This window comes from Pungitius pungitius, chromosome 21 (genome assembly GCF_949316345.1).
Source record: "Pungitius pungitius chromosome 21, fPunPun2.1, whole genome shotgun sequence".
In the NCBI taxonomy this organism is placed as follows: Eukaryota; Metazoa; Chordata; class Actinopteri; order Perciformes; family Gasterosteidae; genus Pungitius; species Pungitius pungitius.
This window is the reverse complement of record NC_084920.1, coordinates 14,099,417-14,122,152: the sequence shown is the minus strand read 5'-3', so window position 1 is coordinate 14,122,152 and position 22,736 is coordinate 14,099,417. Positions and strand designations below refer to the sequence as shown.

Below are 22,736 nucleotides of genomic sequence, written 5' to 3'. Positions count from 1 at the left end.
GTCAGTTATTTTACCTTTAAGGCACTTACAACTTGTAACTGGAGATGTCTAAGATGTGTGTGTGTGTGTGTTTGTGTGTATGTGTGTGTGTGTGTGTGTGTGTGTGTATGAAGTTATACTTAATCATGTACTGTTTGACTGCAGTTGCTTCTAGGTGCTTGATACTCAGAACGGGACGAGCCCCGAATAAAACCAAAAAGAAACCTCCTTTAAAGGATAGAATACTGATAATACCATGAATGTCCCCAAAGGACATAGAAAAGTGGTTTTCATCTTGGTTTGCTCCCCGCGCGTAAATTGCGCACGAAAGCAAACCATTCCTTCCCGCCTAAGATAATAATAAATGAAGGCAATAACTTCCTGTCCAATTGAAATACACCCACTCCTCAGTTGAACGGCATATCCTGGACCCATTTGGTGCCTATAGATTTAAGGTAAACCGCAGATGGTTCTTCAAATGAAACCATCCAGCGTCCAGACGATTAAAAAAAAAATCAACTCAAAACCACAATGTCTCAGGTTGGACGCGGAAAATACACAAGACCCCTCGACAAAAAAAAACATCAATTAAGAAAGTCCACTGAGGAACAGAAGATGATTAAAAAAAACACACGTCTGAACGGCGGCGAGCCGTTGCGTAAATGATGTCCGTCCTCATCGTCCACGTTTGAGCTGAAACGTGAACTTGCCTGACATGTTTGGAGACGGCCCCTCTCCCCGATAGAAGGAGGGACTGCGACTTGCGCATCCACACGTTATTCGGTGCGTGCACGAGACCTCCCCCAAAAAAACCCGTGGCGTATAAAAGCCAAGTTAACTTTGTTTGGGCAGTAGGGAGTTTCTGCTAGGGTCTGGATTTGGAGTTACACACACCGGACCCTACCCCGTATGAGTGGTGTCTGAGGAGAAGAAGAAAAGAAAAAAAAGGATTCCCCCTTTGTCGCAAAGAATCTACATGTCTAATATTTAGACATGTTCAGCTTTGTGGATATTCGGTTAGCGCTGTTGCTCAGTGCAGCGGTGCTTTTGGTGAGAGGTCAAGGCGAGGATGACAGTGAGTATCGCTTTCGAGCATCGCTTTGAGCTCTTTTCGGACTGTGGCACGTTGGAGAGCCCGCAGAGGGGATGGCGAGCAGAACGTCCTCCGGTGCGCTTTAGATTGCGAAGGTCATTGCACAGTGATGCGTTTTGCGCTTTTCTTTCTTTCTTTTTTTTGTTGGATGGTGGGGGACTCAATCGAGTAGGAGTTTATAGAAATTGTGTGTGCATTGTTTGCTGCTCTCGCGGACGCGCACGTACACGCGTCTTGCGCCCTGCAGCGCAAACCTTGAGGGGAGCAGCTGCATTTTCTCTGAGGCGCAGTTGACAGGGACATTTGCAAAGAGAGTTTAAGCAAATGCACAAGTTTGAATCAAATTTAAAAATGCAAAATACGTGATTGCCTTCAGGGTAGTTTTTGCACAGTTTAAAAAAAAAATCTCCCCCTGGTTCACAAATATGTGCCAATGGCCGTGGACCCTATAACGTGGATTTTTCTCGGTAGTTTTAATACCAACGCATCAAAAAGTGAGCAAAGTTTTTAGTTTTAAATCATTTTCCAGTTTGTTTAAAACTTGGTTCAGTTGGTTGAAAAAAACGAGGACAATGGAAAAATCGCCTACGTCTGACGTCGACACTTTAAAAAAAAGTCTAGACCTCAATTAATCACCAGCGACAGCAGGGTGGGGAGCATCTGGTCCTGGAGGCTATCAGCGCCGCTCAGTGGCGAACACCGGAACTGCGCATCCATCCCCCAGCCGGACACGTGATTAGGCCAACTGCTGCTTTCCACCCTACCTTTTGCTTTATTTGTTCTGTTGCATGATGAGGGCCTGTATATATACGTTTAATAACTAATAACGTTCCTCCTTTTTTATGGACGCTGCTGTTACACTTGATCAAAAACAACACATCTGGTGATAATCAATTCTCCAAACGCCAGAAGACTTTAAAAGTATCATTCAATCAGGTTTCCACGACTTTTTCCTTATCTTGATGAAGCCTTTACACGATGAAGCGATAATTTAGCTGAAATGACATGTTGAAGAATATATAATACATGCATTTATATTTTAAAAATCTTTTTACAGTTCCAGTAAGAAAAAACTCTACAAATATGTCTAGGCCAGAACTTTATGGTCTCAAAAGCGAAAGAACATTAGTTAATATCAATCTTTTCTGAATGTTATATTGCGCGGCATGTCTAATGTCTGATCTAAAGCTGCTACTTCTAGTTACCACATGATGCACCCTGCAGGTGTAGAAAAAGCTCAACTAAATCTTATCGCACAGTGTAGATAATTCAGATTATCTACACTTCTATATCTTCTCAGTTGATGCCCAAACTCACTGTGGTTTACTTTCTCTCAGGGACATTCGGCAGCTGCACATTAGATGGACAGTTGTACAACGACAAGGATGTATGGAAACCCGAGTCCTGCCAGATCTGCGTCTGCGACAGCGGAACCATCATGTGCGACGAGGTGATCTGTGAGGACACGTCAGACTGCGCCGACCCCATCATCCCAGACGGAGAGTGCTGCCCCATCTGCCCCGACACCGATGGTACTTCGCCTTCATCCCTCCCTTCACCCAATTCGCTGGTTTAATTAGCATTGTGGCGCCACCTAGTGCCTCCCACCTCACCCCTGACCCACACGGCCTCTCTGGCCACCGATGGACTCGAGGCCCTGATCCGGCCTGCTCCCTCCGGAGGATTTTCAGAAAAGAATCAATTTGGATTTACCTTTTGTTTGTCATTTTCAATGTGCATTCTGTGCAACGGTGGATTTAACCTGCTCTTTGGGGAAATCTGGCAGTGCATGAGCCATTTCACAACATGCGTACCTTTGCGGTGGCACCCAAGGGTGCACCAGACCAGTCACTTCCCCTCAAAAATACATTCACATCATTTATTACACTGCTTTTACATGCATATGAATGGGGTGTCATAAATGTTCAAGTGATGACATTTTCTTCTTCTCCGTTGCTACCGTAGGAGCCCAGGTTCCAGACGATTATGAGGTACTGAGCCCTTTAATATGGTTTCAATTGATTTATAGGTGTTATTATAGTACATGTGTCTCTTTGGAGATGCTGGCATGGTCGGGTTAAGTTAGTCAGCTGCTTGCATTCAAGATGGTGCACGTTTTAGAGTCATTGTAGAACATTGCAGTGTGGCTTATCTCCATTTCTTGTCTGTCCATAGCAAACAACGGGAGAAGTTGGCTCCAAGGGAGACCAGGTGGGTTTACCCTCACTACCGTGCATCATTGCAAATGGAACCTGTGTTTTTATGATAATTGTCGTAAATATTTACCACAAGGACCATATATATTTGTGGACGATATTTGTGTGGAGTAGAAATTTTTCCTTTTAGTGTGAAGAGTGTGTACTCTGTTGGGTGCTTCAACTCTGATGAGCTCATTGAGTCTATTTAAGCTAAATGCTGTTAAAGCTGCTATGACATCATTTGTTTCGATGGCCTTTAATATTTGGGCGACAAGGTCAACAGGTCATCAAAAGGTCAAACAGCAGGAATTGATTTATAAATGATGGATTAGTATTGAACAGATCATTGTGGAACAGACAACTTGTAATTTAACAGACTCTTTTTGCAAATGTGCACGATTCAAAATCAGCACAGCAAAGTGGAAGTGGAGTCTAACAATGTCATTTATTCATATAAATAACCATTTGATAGAAAAGACTTGTCTACTTTGGTTGGGTTATGAGCTATAACAATGTCGGCATGGCGATAATGATTTAAAACGGGTTATTAGTGAATTAGTGATGTGTTGCTAACCGGGTCGGGCCTCCCCTTGTGACAGGGTCCCGTTGGTCCTCCTGGCAATGATGGGTTGGATGGAATCCCCGGCGTTCCCGGCCCTCCCGGTCCCCCTGGCTCCCCTGGCCTTGGCGGAGTAAGTGTCCACGTGTCCCGACATCCAGGATTTACATTTTACAGATGTCTCAACTCTGTTTAACAGCGAGAGACAACAATAAACATGGCAGGCTCTCTCATTCATGATATGATCAACGTCTGCAGCAGAACATTTTGCACAAGAAAGATCAGCAGGGGGTTGAATGTGAGCCATTTGGAATCTTAATTCCAGCAGTGGGAGTGCAGACAGCTCTCTGCTCCTCGTGTTTGATGTTTGGGGGTTAATGCAGAAAAAGGATTATTCTGTTGGTGACACAAAGCGTGTCAAACTGTAAACTCACCCTATATCTTCTCCCCTTTTTAGAATTTCTCTCCTCAGATGAGCTACGTTGACCACTCCAAATGGTCTAGCCCACCTCAACCTGGTCCACCGGTGGGAAGCTTTTTGCTTTTGTTACAGTTACACTTTGGACTGAATAATAAAGAGAATCTAACGGATCTGTGTCTCATCGACAGGGTCCCAGGGGTCCACGTGGTGCTCCTGGACCAGCTGGCGCCCCTGTAAGTAATCCCCCATTTCAAACAAAGCGTTCGGCCATTTGGACGCCGCGTCTATGATGCATGCATAAACATTATAGACGGCGTTGCATGAATATGTTGTTGTTGTTGTTTTCCATCAGGGTGCTCAGGGTCCCAACGGACACCCCGGTGAGCCCGGTGAGCCCGGAGCCGCTGTAAGTATGCAAAATGTTCTGCAAAATCAATGTCTTCTCATTATTCTATGGCCCCCTATTTTTTAAATGTTCATTTTAATGTATTTCTATTGATAATGTTTATGTGTTCTACTTCCTGTTTTAATCACTGACACTGATCAATTATCAATACCCCCCTCTATTATCAGTGACCACTTTTACATTTACTTTAATTAGATTCCTATTGATTGTTTTCCTGTTGTTTGTCTTTTAGGGTGCTATGGGTCCCCGTGGTCCCGGTGGCCCCGTGGGAAAGAACGGAGATGATGTAAGTGACTTACTGATCATTTTCATCATAGTCATTTCCATTCAGGGAATAAAGAAGGAAAGACATTTACTTGGGTCATATTGTTCATATTGTTCTGGATCCATCAACAAATCCTCCTTTTGTCGTTCACCAATTGCCTCAAAGACGCTAACGCAGGCCCGCTAACCCCCTGCTCTGTGTCTAAAAACAGGGCGAGGCCGGCAAAGCCGGTCGCCCCGGGGAGCGCGGCGCCGCCGGCCCTCAGGTGAGTGACGCCTGATGTCAGAATTTTCATCACAGGAACGTTTTCACCCGCGAGCCCGACCCGGTCGTTAACTTGTCTCTTGATCTCCTCTCCCCCTGCAGGGAGCTCGTGGATTCCCTGGAACCCCCGGACTCCCCGGCATCAAGGGACACAGAGTGAGTTGGCGGCTCGCTGTTTTTGAACTGCTGTGGCGCGTTTGTCTTGAGGGGTGACCCCCGAAAAAACCCTGTTTGACTTTGTGCACAGGGTTTCAGTGGCCTGGATGGAGCCAAGGGAGACGCTGGACCCGCTGGACCCAAGGTAGGATAGCGGGGTGTGACCTTGGGGAAGAAAAGCGGGAGTTTACACATTGCAGACACGTTGAACCAAATCCCTCCTGCAATCTTCCACAGGGAGAGACCGGTGCTTCTGGTGAGAACGGCATCCCCGGCGCCCTGGTACGTTACCGCCGGATCTCCATCGGCCCATCGACACGCACAGCACGTCACAAGTCACGCCGGTCGATGGCCACGAGAAGGAACTCAAATGTCAAGCTAATAATTGTCCCTGTTTGTGGGGGGTCTTCTCTAGGGGGCCCGTGGTCTCCCCGGTGAGAGAGGACGTCCTGGACCTGCTGGAGCTTCTGTAAGTGCTGCTGCTCCTCTCATTCTACGCAATGATGTAATACATTTTACTCCATTATTGCGTAGGATTCCTGTAAATGACTTTAATCCCTGACTCCTTTGTAGGGGGCTCGCGGTAATGATGGCAACACTGGTGCTGCTGGACCCCCTGTAAGTATTACTTTTTGGGTTTATTTCTGAAGGGGGTCCAATTAACATTCCATCTAATGTACAGATGTCTTGTTGGATGTCTGCTAACATCACCGTGATTATTTTTCAGGGACCCACTGGACCTGCTGGTGCCCCTGGTTTCCCCGGTGGTGCTGGTGCTAAAGTAGGTCTCCCAGTACAATCCACACCAGTTTGTTCTTATTGTATAGATTTAGTTTGATTGTGTCATATATTGTTTCTTTTTATTGCCTTGCTTCTTTTCCTCTGTCAAGGCACTTAGTAAACAAGGTTTGACCACAAACATACACTGTCCAACAGGCTCGAAAAGGTCCCCCCCCCCCCCCCCCCCTAAAAGAGAAGTTCTTGCGCCGCTCTGCTTTACTCAGTCGCGTCTAATTAAATCAACAACCACATTTTATTTTCTAACTTACAGCTACATCTTGGTATTAAGTGGGTCGATAGAGATTAAGGCCCCGTCCCTCCACGTGTTGGTTGGGAGTTGCAAGGAGCCAATATCAAGACTTTAGCTACCAGATGGCATCAGCAGACCACTAGTCGCTGCCCCCCCCCCTCTATATTATATCCCGTACCTACACACACACTCGGGTTATTTTCTGAAACAGTGCTATGCATATAAATTACCCCATTTAGGGTTGTGTGTGGTGACTATTTATCTTTAAAGTGTAATTGAATTGTGTCGATGTGGCTGGATGGGTGATTTAGAATTGATTCAGGAGCTTATACTTTTCAAGTGACAGTTTTTCTGAGACGGCGTTGCTTGCCCTCCGCAGGGAGAGACCGGTCCCTCCGGAGGCCGAGGAAAGGATGGACCCCAGGGAGCTCGTGGTGAGGCTGGTAACCCAGGACCTTCTGGAGCTGCTGGAGCTGCTGTGAGTCCAGAAACAGGACTTCTGGGTCCTTTTCACGTGGCCAAATGAAAATGCTAAGTGCTAAATGCTAAATGCAATTCAGTGCTGAACACATCCTCTCTCAACAGGGTGCCCCCGGATCCGATGGCTCCCCTGGTGCTAAGGGTGCCCCCGTAAGTATCCGGGCTCCCTGATCAAGTTGAATCCTGCACAAGAAGTGCTCCTGACACCCCGACTCTCTAACCCCCCCGCAGGGTGCCGCTGGTATTGCTGGTGCTCCTGGTTTCCCCGGCACTCGCGGTCCTGCTGGAGCTCAGGGGTCTGTTGGTGCTCCCGGCTCCAAGGGTAACAATGTGAGTAGGGCCGAGCATCTGAGAGAACCATTCAATGTATTGCAATCTCTTTTAATACTGTGAGAAACGCAATATAACGTAATTATTAGAGCATGATGATCATAACCGCTCTTAGAGATTATTTTAGGGTCTTCTATAACAGCCATGCAGGCTATATTGTGGTTCTAACTATGGGAACACAATCCACATATGAAGATCACAGGCCCACATGTATGAAATATCAACATTAAATGTTTGTTTTCTGCCAACAGGGTGATCATGGGCTTCCTGGTCCTAAGGGAGAGCCTGGTGCCAAGGGAGAACCTGTAGGTTTCACAATTCATGACTCCTTTTTATTTTAGTTTTTGTTTGGGATGTATGTTGGGACGTATGTTCTCTTGTGACCTTCCTCTTCTCAATTTTTTTTTGCCCAGGGCCCCGCTGGAATTCAGGGACTTCAGGGCCCCTCCGGTGAGGAGGGCAAGCGAGGAGGACGCGGAGAGCCCGGTGGTGTTGGAGCCCGTGGACCCCCTGGAGAGCGCGTACGTTGCTTCTTAAAAAACGATGCAATTTCTTCGCGATGCCGCTGGGGAGTCTTGCGGGGGGTTGGATCTCCGCCTTCCTACGTTCTTTGAAAGGCCTCCTGAACATTTACGGGGACGCTAAATTCCCGAGGGGATTTTACGACTCGAAGCCTGAGTTAATGACATGCATGTTCCCTCAGGGCGGCCCTGGTGCTCGTGGTTTCCCTGGAGGCGATGGAGCAGCCGGAGGCAAGGTGAGCGTTTTACCCCATGAGTTCAAACGCAGGTCGAGTGGCTTATCGCACTCCCACCTCACACGGGGACACATTCATTTGGACCCATGTTAAGGAAATGATGCCTTCAAGTTAACTGAAAGCGATTTGGGTCATAATTGTAAACCAGTCGTGAAGAGTTCCCCTGACTTGGGCCCCCCCACGGTTGTGACAGGGAGTCCCCGGTGAGCGCGGTGCAAACGGCCCAGCGGGAGCTCAGGGAGCCACCGGTGAGACCGGAATCTCCGGTGCTCCCGGCGCACCTGGATCCAAGGTGAGATCTGCAAAAATCGTTGTCTTTGTTAAGCTCTGATTGCACACTGGAGCGTACTCACCAACATTCTCGCCTTTCCCTCAACAGGGTGTTACTGGTAGCCCCGGAAGCCCCGGCCCTGATGGAAAAGCTGGACCTGCCGTAAGTACCACGCGCTCAATGCAAGAGACGAACCTCAGCTTTTTGTATCTGTTCGTTTTAATCCATATATGAGAGTCTCTTGCTTCAAGTATTCACTCTTCACTGTGCTGATCTTTAGGGTGTCTCTGGACAAGATGGACGCCCCGGATCTGCTGGCCCCGCTGGATCCAGAGGACAGCCTGGAGTTATGGGATTCCCCGGACCCAAGGGAACCAATGTGAGCCATTTTGTTTGGAAACACAAGAATAGAGCTTTCTCAGACGGTGCGTTGGAAATGGATACAGCAGACTCAAGCGTGGGTTGTGTTCTTTTTAACAGGGCGAGTCTGGTAAGGCCGGCGAGAAAGGACAGGATGGTGCTACTGGACCTGTCGTAAGTGCTAACTGTACAAAACAAACGCTAGCAGCGTGATCAATGTTTGCCATTGAAGTGAAAGCACACAAAACAGTTGATAATGGGGTTTTGGTATTGCTTTTGTCCCACAGGGTGCCCCTGGCAAAGATGGCGACGTTGGTGCTCCTGGACCTTCCGGCATTGCTGTACGTATTTTCACCCAACTGAACTTGAACTAAAAAACATGAGAGTGTCACACAGTTTCTCACCATTGTGTTTTGCTTCTCTTTGTTCAGGGACCTGCTGGAGAGAAGGGAGAGCAAGGACCTGCTGGACCTCCTGGATTCCAGGTCGGTTTTGAGGGGGCTGTTTTTTTTTTGTTTAGTTAACGGACCCCTGAGCAGCGCCACTTGCTAACCCTAAAGTTTCCCTTTCTTCGTGCAGGGTCTTCCTGGACCCCAAGGTTCTACTGGTGAGACTGGCAAGCCTGGTGAGCAGGTGAGAGTCCCGATGCCATGCGCCGTGTTTCGACTTTAAGTCCAGAACTACTTGACGTAGTGAGATATAGTGTTTTCTGGTTTCTCATGAGAGGTCCCTTAATTAAATACCGCTCCCTCCCTTCTTCAGGGCAGCCCTGGTGAGCCCGGACCCTCCGGCCCATCCGGACCAAGAGTGAGTTCAGTCTACATTTTGGAAGCATTTGCCTCCCCTCCACAATAATCACCGTTCCTTTGGTCTTTCGCTACATTGGTCATGACCCGCGTGTCCCTTCCCTGCGTTAGGGAGAAAGAGGTTTCCCCGGCGAGCGCGGTGGCAACGGCCCTGCCGGCCAAATGGGAAGCCGTGGTTCTCCCGGCCCCGCTGGTAACGATGGAGCCAAGGTAAGTTAAAAAACAAAAAAACAAAAAACTGTTAAAGGTTTCAAACCAACCAGTGACAAGATCAATTATTGATAAAAAGCAACATGTAACAGAAGTCATTTAAAAGAAGAAAAGCCTTGCTTTTCTATTTATTTAATTACACTTAATTTCAGAAATAATACACAATAAATTGCATTATTACCGTATAAGACAGTTTATAACAATGAGTCAATCACATGTCCTGAAAAGTGTCATATGATCATTGATTTAACAACATGTGGTCCAGTTTATGCCAGCTTCAGGATATTAAGGCCTTTTCATATTACACATTTATAGCGGAGATGATCAACAGTGTCTAGCATGGCCTTTTTAATGCTAATCACACTCACCTGCACTCTCCCGTCCCCATATGTCTCCCATGTCTTCAGTTAAGCCATTCAGCCATGAATAGCAACTCTCTTAACACTAAACACGGGCCTGTGATTAAAAAAGAAAAGCCAAATTACCCCTTTAGTTTCCATAGCTTTACTGAAACCGTTTGCACTTTTACTGAACATTGTTGTGCACACATTTCAGTGGTTAGTCGCCTGCAGCTGATTGAATCGGATCAGTAATTGATCATATATATTTGTGCAGGGAGAGCCTGGTGCTGCTGGTGCCCGCGGTGGTATGGGAGCCCCCGGTATGCAGGGGATGCCCGGTGAGCGTGGATCAAGTGGTCTCTCCGGCATCAAGGGAGAGAGAGTAAGTATCAAACCTGCATTGTTTGCTTTTATTATGACAAAAGGATTACCATATCATATCATCATATAAATGATATATGTACTAACTTATATATAAGCTTATAATCATGAAACAATCGTATATTAGATGTACAGTGTGTGTGAGACAGGAAGTGAGACTAATGAGAGCCAATATAAAGAAATAACATACTGTTAAATCTCTCTGATAATTAGTCAATTAAACATGAGCAACCTATGGGCTCTTGGTTATAATTAAGGATGGGTACCTGTAAAAGAAAACAGTGATTAATAAACATTCTCTTTTCAGGGTGATGCTGGAGCCAAGGGAGGTGATGGCGCACTCGGCAAAGATGGCGTGCGTGGCGTGACTGGTGCTATTGGAGTTCCTGGACCCCCTGGTGCTCAGGGTGAGAAGGTGAGACCAGGTTTTTAACAAATACACATCGGTTATCCAGGTCAATGACCTTTGCTGACTTGTTTTCCAGCCATCTCTTGGTTTATCCACTGCATGTACTTAAATGGTACCATTGTCCATCAGCGTTGACATCATTTTCTGTTGATAGTTTTTTATGTAGATTTGCTTTCTTGGCACATCTTTCTCTGGTAGGACTTGGGTTAGAAGTGTTTAGGCTGAGTGCTGACCTGGTCTTCTTCTGCCCCTCTGGTTTTAGGGCGAGGGTGGTGCAATTGGAGTTGCTGGACCTACTGGTCCTCGTGGTTCCAATGTAAGTGCACCTGATCAAGGACAAAACCTTTTTTACTGCATCTTCCCTTCATAGATATGCAGAGCATGATGACACGTGATCATGACTAAAGTATGTTCATTACTATTACAGGGAGAGCGTGGAGAAACCGGACGTCCTGGTACCGCTGGATTCGCTGGACCTCCTGTAAGAATCTTGCGTGTTTTATTTTAAATGGATATCTTCAAAGCCGGACACAATAGAGCGAGTTGTGTTGAACTGTTTCTTCTCTTGCCCTCCAACTTCAGGGTGCTGATGGTCAGCCTGGGGCCAAGGGAGAGTCTGGTGAGAGTGGACCCAAGGGAGAACCTGGTGCTCCTGGACCTGCCGGACCTGTCGGAGGTTCCGGCCCTCAGGTAAGCCCACACAAATTAAATCACGAGAGTCACTGCCAACTTCATGAAGGTCACTGCTTTCAACTTTTTAACTTGAGTTCCGTACATCTATTTAATCATAAATGTTGGTTCCTGTGTTGTTAATTTATTTCCTCATCATATTTCTCTCAATAGGGACCTGCTGGCCCATCTGGACCCAAAGGTGCTCGTGGTGGTGCTGGATCCCCTGTGAGTATCCCATCAACATGTGGGATTTGATAGAATGAGATGCCCCAGTGGTGATGATTGTGGAACCAGTCTTGCTGTTCTTTTTACGCTCCCATCACCGTATCTCTTCCTGTGTGCAGGGCGCTACTGGTTTCCCTGGAGCCGCTGGCCGAGTCGGAGCCCCCGGCCCACCTGTAAGTTTCACCGATTTCCACGTAACCAGAAGTAAAAAAGCCAACACAGTCTGTTTGCCACCATTATCTGACACGAGTCATCTGCGTGTCTCCAGGGACCCGGCGGAGCCCCTGGATCCGTTGGAGCCGTTGGCAAAGAGGGAGCAAGAGGAAACCGTGGTGAGACTGGTCCCGCTGGTCGCCCTGGTGAGGTTGGCTCTGCTGGACCCCCGGGACTCTCAGGAGAGAAGGGATCTCCTGGCCCCGACGGAGAACGTGTGAGTTGCAATTCTGCAATAGATATTCTGTCGAGGAGGTCCAAAGCTGAAAAGGTCCATTTTTTTTGTATTACACGCCTGCCGACTGAGCACTTTGTCGTTCTGTGCAGGGTCCCGTTGGTGCACCTGGACCCGGAGGTATCAATGGAATGCCTGGTAATGTAGGTCAATCTGGACAACGTGGAGAGCGCGGTGCCATTGGAATTGCTGGACCACCTGTGAGTATCCTCCAGAATCAGAACTGAAAATGAATTGCATGGTGTTGACATAACATTTCACTTACATATCAATATATAAAAAAAAGAAACTTGCATTCTTTCCACTCGCCATCAGGAGGTGACTCTTGCATGTAAAAATCAATCGGATTATATGGAAGTCTTTGAGAAAATGACCCTACTTTGAACTTGATATACTCAGTAAACATTGTAAACTGTATCATGATGACTAGGTCCACTACTTATTTACAGCCTACGGTCAGGAAGCTTCTAAAAAAAAGTAATATCCCCCAAAACTGCAGGATCTCTAAATAAAATTCACTGAGATCTTCTTAAAGAAAACAATCCATTATCTTTTCACTTCCATTTTCCACTTATGAGCTTTCCCAGAAAAATGTATGGAGCCCCCATCTGAGGATTTTTTCAAAAGACCTCCTCACAACTGACCTCTCTTGTCTTGTTGCTCCTCAGGGTGAGCCTGGAAAGCAGGGACCCCCTGGACTTCATGGAGCACGTGGACCCCCCGGACCTTCTGGACCCGTTGGACTGCCTGGTGCTTCTGGAGAGGCTGGTCGTGAGGTACAAGGCCTGTAGAGCACTTGGACAGTCGGGCCTCAGCCGTTTCAATGCATTCAGTGGGCAACAGGGCGTGTATTAGAGCTGCCAATGACGATTGACCATCCTCGCTGCTCTTCCACAGGGATCTTCTGGTCACGATGGCGCCCCTGGTCGCGATGGAGCTGCTGGCCCCAAGGTATCCCTCGTCCTATAGTTCTCAACTTTCTGCTGTGTCTTTTTCGTCTCAGCTCTAGTATCTTCAGTACAGCACATCTTCCTAATAGAAACTTAGAATCTTCAAGCAGCCAAGCGTTGTCTCACTGGAGATTTGCCCCCCTATAGGGAGACCGTGGTGAGTCTGGTAATAATGGACCTCCTGGATCCCCTGGTGCTCCTGGAGCCCCCGGAATGGCCGGCCCCTCTGGCACGACTGGTGACCGTGGAGAGTCTGTAAGCCCTCTTCCCACTAATCTGGAAACGTGCCTCTAAGTCGGAGATTCCTTTGATCTGAATGTGTTTTTACCCTCCCTTTTCTTCAGGGCGCCGCTGGCCCCGCCGGCCCTGCTGGCCCTGCCGGTGTCCGTGGTCCCGCTGTATGTTTCATCATCACCATCAGAAATAAGCATCATGTTTGAGATATTGCTGCAGTCCCGTGATGAATCGTATGAACCCGGAGATAGCGCGTTGACCTCCCCCCCCGTTGTTGTCGTTCAGGGCCCTGCTGGTGCAAAGGGAGACAGAGGAGAGGCTGGTGAGGCTGGAGATAGAGGACACAAGGGACACAGAGGATTTCAGGGAATGTCAGGTCTGCCCGGCCCCGCTGTAAGTAATTGCTTCAACTGGCAGAGTAGCAAAAAATCTCTCAACTTAGCACACGTAGCAATTTAAACGTTCTCACTTTCGATGGGTAATATCTAATATTCACATCTTCTTCCGCATATAGGGAAGTACTGGAGAGAGAGGACCAGCTGGCAGCTCTGGACCTGGTGGACCCAGAGTAAGTAACCTGTTCTTTGCACCAAAAATGAATTCACTTCCAATCAGGTACTGGGAGTCTTCCGGCTACAGAACAAAAAACATGCAAATGATCCGCAAGACATATTTTTTTTCAAAACAAAATAGAAAATAATACAAAGTAAGTGAGTGTGAGTTATTTATTTCCACTCATTTAGTGATCATGTGTCATTTGCTCCATAGGGACCTTCTGGATCAAACGGTTCCCCTGGTAAGGATGGCATGAACGGTTTGCCTGGACCCATCGGACCCCCTGGACCTCGTGGTCGCAATGGAGATATGGGACCTTCTGTAAGTTGCACTAGGACCCTTCAAGTTAACTACTTGTGCATTAGGCACTTTCTGTCGTTTGTAAACCTACGGTGTAACCAAACAGGGTCCTCCTGGACCCGCTGGCCTTCCCGGAGCCCCTGGAAGTCCCGGCAGTGGAAGCTGGGTGGCCCCTCCCAACACCAAATCACACGATGAATACCGCGACGACCCCAACGTGATGCGCGATCGCGACATGGAGATCGACTCCACCCTCAAGACCCTGACCAAGAGAGTTGAGAAGATCCGCAGCCCCGACGGTACCCAGAAGACGCCAGTCCGCATGTGCCGCGACCTGAAGATGGCCCACCCTGAGTTGAAGAGTGGTGAGTGCAGATCGGACCCCCGATGGAGCTTTTAGATAAAAATGAGGATGAAATATAAATATATTATGTTCCTCTATTACAGACCAGTACTGGGTGGACCCCAACCAGGGATCCAACCTGGATGCCATCGAGGTCCACTGCAACATGGAGACCGGCGAGACTTGCATCTACCCCACCGAGTCCAGCATTCCCATGAAGAACTGGTACCTCAGCAAGAACATCAGAGAGAAGAAGCCCATCTGGTTCAGCGAGTCCATGACTGGTGGGTTCCAGGTAAGAAGTCAAAAGCTTTCCCGCTCTGAATGAAAATCTTCCTTGAGAGATGTTGGACCAAAGTGCATTGGCCAGTGACCGTAAAGCCCATTCACTCCTTCCCCTCCCTTCGCCACGCAGTTCCAGTACGGCAGCAATGGAGCTGATCCCGAGGATGTCAGCATCCAGATCGCCTTCATGCGCCTGATGTCCAACCAGGCCTCTCAGAACATCACATACCACTGCAAGAACAGCGTCGCCTACATGGACTCCGCCACCGGCAACCTGAAGAAGGCCGTGCTCCTCCAGGGATCCAACGACGTCGAGATCAGAGCCGAGGGCAACAGCCGCTTCACATACAGCGTCAGCGAGGACGGCTGCACGGTGAGTTTTGTTTACTGCAAACGTTTCCAAAAAGAGAAACCACAACCCGAAAAAAAGACGGCTCGACTTTCGGTATCTGAATTTTTTGCTCTGTTTGTTCTCCCCTCCGCAGTCACACACTGGCACTTGGGGCAAGACAGTCATCGACTACAAGACATCAAAAACATCCCGCCTGCCCATCATTGACATTGCTCCTATGGATGTTGGTGCACCTGATCAGGAATTTGGCGTCGAAGTTGGCCCCGTTTGCTTCTTGTAAAAAGAAAGAAAAATGGACATGACATTGTTGTTTTTTTTTCTAGCAGTCATCTCTAAACCTTTTTTCTATGCATTCAAAACTCATTCGGCTGCCATTGGTTCACATGCTTAAAACCACTCTACGGAAGACGATGTTTGTGTTTTTACAATCAAGTTTTTGGGACTGCTACTTCAACCAAAACCAACCACAAGGACACTTTAAAAAGAATCTTTTGTTCCCGCTGGCAACAAGAAAATAATATATATATACTTGTGTAAAATTTCCCCCTGGAGATTAAGAAAAAAAAAAGATCCACATACGCAATGAAACACAGGTCACTTTTGCCATTTTTCTACCACTGCGGAAGGACATTGAAAACAACAAGTGATGTGTACCATTTTTCTGGTGTTAAATAAATTGTAAAAAGTGTGCAGTGTCTTCTTGTTGTAAATTCTTGAGAAAGAAAAAAAAAAAGAAAACACCCGAACGTTGCACAGATAAAGACCAGCAAAAGGAGCCCACCTCCGTCGCAGTACGTAGATTACCTCATTGCAAGAAGGCACACCTGTTTTTTTTTTTCTAAAATGAAAAGGGAATTTTTTACACAAGTCTATTGTGGGGAAATCAGAAACATTCAAAAGGTGCTACTACCATTTCAATGAGGTCCAGATATTGGTGTTTGATGGTGGAGCTCTCACTCATACTGTAATTATTGCCACTAATGCCTGCAGATCCTTTGGTGCTACTAAATTGGCTTATTGTCTTGTTGTTTATGCACGGCAATTGTTTTCTTCTGAAGTGTTCTGAAAAGGTGATCACTGCAGATGTAATGCATGCAATCGTGTCTTTGTAGATAAAAGCAAGTGACTCTGGTTCAATATCATTTCCCTGCACATTTGTTCAGTGTTGATCCATTTGTCTGTTTGCCTCCTTGTGGAAAAACTCCTCTTCACTAAAACAAAAAAGAAAAAAAGAAACAGCACACATCTCCCACCCTGTTGTTAATGTTGTTTGTCGATGTCTTTCGCAAAGGGTTTCTTAAAAAAGAATTTGAAGCAGACCCACTTTCATGGTTTAAAACAGAGATTCTGTACTTATTTTGTACATGTATAATACATTGAGATGTTTTTAATTATTTTGGGTGCTGAAATAAAGCATGTGAAGTGGTCTACTCAGTGGCTGAGTTTTCACTGTCCTCTTTTGCAACTGTTGTGAAACTGATATCAGGTTTTTGGGGAGTTACACCGTTGCACATGTTCTAATAGAGAGAGAGAGAGAGAGGGGGGGGGGGGGGCAGGAGGCTGTTTGTGATGCATTGAAAGCTTTAGAAATCAACTGTTCCACAACAATTGCACTGAGAACATTTCTATAAAGCAGCAGTGAAAACAAGGCCAATTTCCCATAATCCAACCTGGCTTTCCTTCATCAATACGCACACAATTGTTACTTTTTGATTAAATATGCACATAAGTTCTTTTTGAAATCGGAGATAAAACTGTATAAAAGGCAGTAGACCGCAAACGATCAATCATCAATCAAGCATGTCGTTTTTAGGTCTTTGAGATGGATCTGCATGAGAATGACGTTTGTGCAGAACAATCGGACCCGAAACCGAAAGTGGAAACACTGATGACCCCTTCTGGAAGTTTCTGTAACAGCTGAATCAAATAGAAATTCCTCATTGAATTAAAAGAATCAGAGCATTTGGCCTCCATCCAAAGGTAAAAGAAAAGAATGTAAAAAAAACGGCTCAACGTGATAAAAAGATGATGTTAAAAGTGTCTTGTTAACATTGCACCTTTTATTTTGACCCTCTTGCACAGATATCTGTTGCTGACAGCACTTTGCAGCAAAGAGCGGAACATCCAGGTATTTGGGCCCGAAGTATTTGGACACACTAAATCAAACCAACAGAGCTTTAATATTTTATTACACACTGATTTGTTTTTGGTTTAAATTCTGTCATTGGCAAAAGATAAGCTTTCCTTCTTTTAAAATGTGTCTCAATTTAATTTGCCCTCTGAAAAACAATGAAGAATGTGGAATTTAGTCTTTTTTTTATTGGTAGCGAACGATGGAATAGGGAAAATCATAAATGGCAAAAAACAAACAAACAAACAAACAACACCCTTATTCTCTAAGTAGAAAGAGGATATATCTCACTGCAAATATCGACCCAAAAACTGCATGAATGGCTCTTTATCCGTCGTTATCCTCATTTCCTGGAAAATCGAACAAATTGATGGGGTCCGCGTTGTCTCGGAATCATCCTTACCGACCAGAAGCAGCCCTGTGGTCGGGTTTACCTGGGCAGCGTGTCACTGTACGGGTCACTGAGAAAACAGGACGAATGACACAAAACACACCTGAAGTCACACAAGCGGCAACAATACAAACCAAGAGCCAGGGCGACGACGTGTGAGTCCTTACTGCTGGGCCATGATGAGGGGGATGCTGTCCGGCTGCAGCGGCGGAGCTCTGTCTCCGGTCCGGCTGTTGAACATGGACCGCGTGGACAGAGGCGGAGGAGCGCCGCGCTCCGCCGCCATGCTCCTCAGCTCGTCGGCGTCCCCGTGGATGGTGTGGTGGTGGTACAGCTGAATCCTGCAGCGGGCACCACGTCACATGTCAAGCCCCGCAGTGGAAACCCAAACGGCCCCCCCCCGGTGGCCCAGTGAGCATTTTTTTGGTTGAAAAGACGTCTATGTTTAGACCACATATCAACGTGATTTTTGATACGGTAAAATGTCGTCCTCTAACTTTGTGCTATAGCATCATTTTATAGGTGCAAAAAGAAATGACGTCCACATTTGTAAAAACGGGTTTAGACGTCTATTCAACGTCTTTTCACCCAAAAAATGCTCACTGGGTTGGGTTGTTTCATCTAAATCAATGCATCGTATTCCTTTATGATCATCACACGTTTGGGGCGTTGACGTCCTGTGAGAAGCGAGTGTCTGTAAAAAGTCAACTTTCATGAACCCATGAAAACCTCTGCGGCTGTGTGACGACGCATTTTGCAGCTGATCGGAGAAGATTCAGAGATAGAGAGTTCATTAAAGCGCAAGAAGAAGGATTTTCTCAACACATGTAATTGGAGACACATATACTTGGAGATACTGGAGTTTTACAGGACAGGAAGGGGAAGAAACATTGTAATCTGGTTGCACATATTGGGAATACTCAACTGAAGTACAAGTACCTCCAATTTAGAGTACTTAATTAGATGCACTTGTTGCATTCCACCACTAATCAATGCAGACATGTCGGTAAAAGCATCAGAGGACGGAAAGCAATGTACTCACTGGTTTGTTCTTGCATTCCTTTTTGCACTGAAAAAAAAAGAAAGAAAGAAAGAACAAAATGTAAATTCTTTGTTGCAGTTTATCATGATCAATCCAACGCTTTGAACTCTCTTCGTTTTATAGATTTCAGACGGGCGCGTACACTCCCTCTCGCCTGCCAAACATGACGTAGGCCAGCAGCAGGCAGAGGACGATGGCGAGGACCAGGGGCACGATCACCGTCACCATGTAGTCCGGGAAGAAGTCTCTGCTGGGAGGCGACTCGGGGGGGCTGAAGTCGCCGCCGTCCTCCAGGACCCCCGAACCCATGGTGGGAGCAGGGGGAGCCGGCCTCCTCTTGGTCAGATCAAACTGCGGGGGGGGGGAAGAGAAGAAGAAGAAGGGGGAGGTCCAAGGGATGTCGTTTAATCGGGAACCCTTTTAAGTTGTTTCAGGGTTGTCAAATGGGAAAATTTGCTGCTTTTCGCGGTTGTATTTGAATTCAATCTTTTAGTATTTTCGATTTTTGGACCAACAAAAACAAGACCTCCCGGGACTTGTTCTCTCAGATAGTTGAATGGGTGGATTTCACAAGTTCAGTACTCCTCCAGATACATACAAAAAACATTGTAATATCAATACTAGAGAGATTTACACTGTCAGAAAGTGCCAAATATGCAATTTCTTTAACATTTTACTGTGCTCACAAGTTGACACAACGTTGAGTTATTTATCTTATGAAAAGGATCATTTATTTTGCTAAATCTGACGGATTATTGTAAATTTCCCAACTGTGGGACTCAAGTCCAATGTTCTAAGATTGCTTTACAGTAACTAAATGTAGAAATAGGATAATAATAAGACTACTCTTATTCAATTCAAATGTTCTTGCCAGCATCTAGAAACATCAGAAATAATCATTTCACCTTTAAAGACAATGGCATTCAAGTCTTTGATGAAAACCCACGACACAAACACTGCTCATTATTTTCACTTTCAGGCCTCACCAGCTGCGTCTTGCACCAGGTGATGCAGTTGCCGGGAATCCTGCAGAAGCGGCAGCCCTTTGGTACCTCCACCTCGGCCCCCGCCCTGCACTGCTTCTGATGCTCTGTCGTCGTCACCCTCAGCAGACAATGTGAGAAGTTCTCCTCCGACCCCACCTTCACGTACACACTGTGTACGCAGAATTAGAGGTCCGTGAGACACGCGGCCGATCCGGAGGTTTGAGAATGGCGTCTCTTGGCTCACCCTTCATAGTGTCCAGGCAGGGGGAGGGGAACCCTGCCGCCCCGGTCCAGGGCGCTGGTGACATTGACGATTTCCAAGGCCTGTGCGTCCCACAGGTTCTGCACGTCCTGCTTTATCTCATCCCGGACAGAAGAGGGCAGCACCTTCTCAATCTCCCTGAGCTTGAGGAAGAACTCTGCTTGGTAGGGCAGCGTCTTCTCTGTGAGTGACAGCAGGGACGTCACCTTTGCACTCGAGTCATCAAACTGCATTCGTGACATCGCTCAAATGAATCTCACCCGCGGTGACTTTGATAACGAGTATCTGCCTGGCTGCATCATAGCTCCGTTTGTTGATGGCGTGGATCTGTCAAAAGAAGGACGAGAGTTTATCCGACAGTTTCTATATTATTCTACTTTTCGTGATGTTCGGGGCAGTCGAGAGAATATCTGCATTCACTGAAGATTTTCTTCTTCTGAACCAGCTCCTCCACATTTCCCATAAAGCCTAAACCTTCTTCTGCATCTATAACTGAGAGAAACTGATGACCATAAGTGACTTTTTTGAATTACTTTTAAAAAACATAACTTCAGTTATGTAATTACAGTTATTTAGAGCCATACAGTGCATTTATACTAAAAAATACACTAAATTGACTGCATTATTGTTGAATTTACAAAATTGTCCTGCTGTATTTGCATGTACAAAAAGCAAAACTATATATTTTTACAACGTGGACCTGTACTTTGACTGAGTGGAGCTGTATTCTAAGGTTGCATCTTCGATGTAACAAGTTTGATTGGAATAAAAGTGCCTCTCATGTCTTCTTCTTCAAAGGCGCGTTTCTTCCTTTAATCCTTTAATGTCAGAATACAGCCGCACGAAGGCCCGAAATGTCCCGTGCAGCTTGCTGACAGTGGTTTACGATGACTGCATACCTCAATTACACTTTTTCCCGGAGATGCCGGCGTGCCGTACAGGAAGCCATTATCGTAGGGATGCCTCTGGGTGAGGCGCAGCCACTCTGGGAGGTCTGGGTAATTCTGCCGGTTGCACTTAAAAACCATGGGGTCATCGTACAAGTGTCCAGCTTAATAGAGTAGTGGAGAGATATAACAAAATGAAATGAAAATAAAGCATATTTCTTGTGACCACGTCTGGCAATGAGACGAGAAAAAATGACTTACTGTAGAGTTTGGAATCGGGCTCAAAGTCGCTCTGGAAAGTCTCTCTCAGCAGCTCATACGTGAAGAACCTCCCCGCGGGGATGGTGACTTTGATCTCTGCGTTGGCCTCGCGCAAAGCGGCCGCACAAACTGTGCCAAAAAGTGGGAAAAACCAAAAGATTGAACCCGTCAAACGAAATGTCAAACGAGACACCGACACACGGCTCCAGAGTCTCAGAGTTGATGTCACACAGACCTTTGAATCGTGGCCCAATGTTACCGACAACAGATACCGGAAAAAGGCTGCTTTCCCGCGGGAGATGTCATTATACACCAAGTTAAATTGTTTTTAAGAATAAAACTCTTACTTGTTAGAAAGAAGACCCAGCTCCGGCAGCCTGCCATCTTGTTTTTCGGCCCTTTGATTGACAGAGCCAAGAGGAGAGGGGCTTGGTTTCAAGAGCTATTTTTACCTCGCCCACCTCACAACATCCGCTCGTCTGTGAGAGGGAGAATGAATACATGGAGATGTGAAATCATGCTTTTTCCTTGCTTATAGAAACTTATAGAAGTCCTTAAGTACCATTTTGTGGTGGTTAACTTGCCATTTGTGGATTTTACATTTTAGATTCAAATGGTCAATGAAGTGAATACAACCAACACTGTACAGCAGCTACAAAAAGTATGTATTTACACATATATGAGGTAATGACATTTCTAGTTGTTTTAAACCTTTTTTAAACAAAATAGGAAAGGATTTTTTTTATCTTCTCCGGTTCTCATTTTCCAATTTTTTGTGTGTTTTACACTTTTTAAACCCTGTTTACATGCATCTTTTCATATTACTCTTTTCATTATTCCAGTATTATGAAATACTTTTACACCACGGGAAATAAGCACTAAAAAAACTGACAAAATCAGGAAGTTGCAGTAAATGATTTGAACAGATTTGAGCAGAATTTCCCATATAGATATTGAGGGAATGTGGTTCCACTTTGGTCAGTTTGAAGACAATCCAATGTACCTTGGAAAAAACATTTTCTAAATCCATTTACTTTTCCCTGACTCAGAATCAGGGCCAATACTCAAACAATGGCACACTCTTTTTGTGAAAGCTAGTTATGTGTCACTACCGCATCTGAAAAGTGGTGCACATCCTGTTCGACAGCACTTCTGTCTTTTCAGGAAATACTCCTGCTGCCATGTCCTTCAGTCTGGAGCTTCCACGGCTGAGAGACAAAGGAGTTCATGTCAGAAAAGGCAAAGTTTACAGATACGAGTTTAAATCTGTCATGTGGTTATTAATGTGTTGTGGTGGTGTGTATACGAATCAGCCCACATGCACCAGAATGAAAAAAAAAAAAAAATCAGACACCAAAAAGGGAAATGCTTTGTCTACCTTCAGTGATCATGTTTAGTATCTTTCATCACAGATGCAGAGTGCAGGAAGCAACAATGCGTCCTGTAAATAAGGGATGTTTTATTGGCCAAGGAGGTTTGACGTGAGGAATGTCTGACTGGGTCCTAAAGCTAGTCCATGTCGGCCACACCTCAGCAGTTTAATAACTACGTGAACTTATTTTTTGTTTTTATTCAACATTTACAACTGTTCCTCTTCTACCAAGTAACACTTTCAACTGTTAATCCCGTGAGGCTGTTTTAACCATTTACCCACAATTTAAAACGGTTTATCTTTTATTATTAGGCTTTTTCAACC

The 22,736-nt window shown here is 46.0% G+C and overlaps 2 protein-coding genes across 2 annotated transcripts; one reads left to right on the top strand and one right to left on the bottom strand.

Moving 5' to 3' along the window:
• The first annotated feature begins 818 nt into the window (after window positions 1–818).
• Window positions 819–16,517, top strand: col1a1b (collagen, type I, alpha 1b). Its single transcript, XM_037463676.2, has 51 exons — window positions 819–1,054; window positions 2,410–2,604; window positions 3,038–3,063; window positions 3,248–3,283; window positions 3,870–3,962; window positions 4,287–4,355; window positions 4,439–4,483; window positions 4,603–4,656; window positions 4,889–4,942; window positions 5,133–5,186; window positions 5,288–5,341; window positions 5,433–5,486; window positions 5,579–5,623; window positions 5,757–5,810; window positions 5,915–5,959; window positions 6,069–6,122; window positions 6,751–6,849; window positions 6,957–7,001; window positions 7,083–7,181; window positions 7,433–7,486; window positions 7,595–7,702; window positions 7,885–7,938; window positions 8,132–8,230; window positions 8,318–8,371; window positions 8,490–8,588; window positions 8,690–8,743; window positions 8,857–8,910; window positions 9,001–9,054; window positions 9,149–9,202; window positions 9,332–9,376; window positions 9,487–9,585; window positions 10,201–10,308; window positions 10,615–10,722; window positions 10,979–11,032; window positions 11,144–11,197; window positions 11,299–11,406; window positions 11,560–11,613; window positions 11,733–11,786; window positions 11,882–12,043; window positions 12,154–12,261; window positions 12,730–12,837; window positions 12,959–13,012; window positions 13,159–13,266; window positions 13,356–13,409; window positions 13,531–13,638; window positions 13,760–13,813; window positions 14,014–14,121; window positions 14,207–14,465; window positions 14,548–14,738; window positions 14,859–15,101; window positions 15,214–16,517. The coding sequence occupies exons 1-51, from the start codon at window positions 973–975 to the stop codon at window positions 15,358–15,360; spliced, it is 4,329 nt and encodes a 1,442-aa protein (XP_037319573.2). The 5' UTR covers window positions 819–972; the 3' UTR covers window positions 15,361–16,517.
• Window positions 16,518–17,120: 603 nt separating this feature from the next.
• sgca (sarcoglycan, alpha) lies at window positions 17,121–22,430 on the bottom strand. The gene is made up of 11 exons (XM_037462821.2): window positions 22,153–22,430; window positions 21,388–21,519; window positions 21,041–21,169; window positions 20,792–20,943; window positions 20,153–20,219; window positions 19,875–20,073; window positions 19,631–19,799; window positions 18,787–18,995; window positions 18,645–18,671; window positions 17,770–17,943; window positions 17,121–17,672 (listed from the first exon to the last, which is right to left on the bottom strand). Exons 2-11 carry the CDS (start codon window positions 21,422–21,424, stop codon window positions 17,642–17,644), a joined length of 1,194 nt encoding a protein of 397 aa, XP_037318718.2. The 5' UTR covers window positions 21,425–21,519; window positions 22,153–22,430; the 3' UTR covers window positions 17,121–17,641.
• Between the last annotated feature and the right edge of the window lie 306 nt (window positions 22,431–22,736).

What these genes read in the sequence shown, in the direction of transcription:
- col1a1b (XM_037463676.2), top strand. Translation starts at nt 973, where the DNA reads ATGTTCAGCTTTGTGGATATTCGGTTAGCGCTGTTGCTCAGTGCAGCG. An exon ending in CCGGTGAGCCCGGAGCCGCT is followed by an intron (nt 4,657 to 4,888) that starts GTAAGTATGCAA and finishes TTTGTCTTTTAG; the next exon opens with GGTGCTATGGGTCCCCGTGG. An exon ending in CCGGCATCAAGGGAGAGAGA is followed by an intron (nt 10,309 to 10,614) that starts GTAAGTATCAAA and finishes TTCTCTTTTCAG; the next exon opens with GGTGATGCTGGAGCCAAGGG.
- sgca (XM_037462821.2), bottom strand. Translation starts at nt 21,424, where the DNA reads ATGGCAGGCTGCCGGAGCTGGGTCTTCTTTCTAACAA. An exon ending in GCCCGATTCCAAACTCTACA is followed by an intron (nt 20,944 to 21,040) that starts GTAAGTCATTTT and finishes TACTCTATTAAG; the next exon opens with CTGGACACTTGTACGATGAC. An exon ending in CTGCCTGGACACTATGAAGG is followed by an intron (nt 19,800 to 19,874) that starts GTGAGCCAAGAG and finishes CTGCGTACACAG; the next exon opens with TGTGTACGTGAAGGTGGGGT.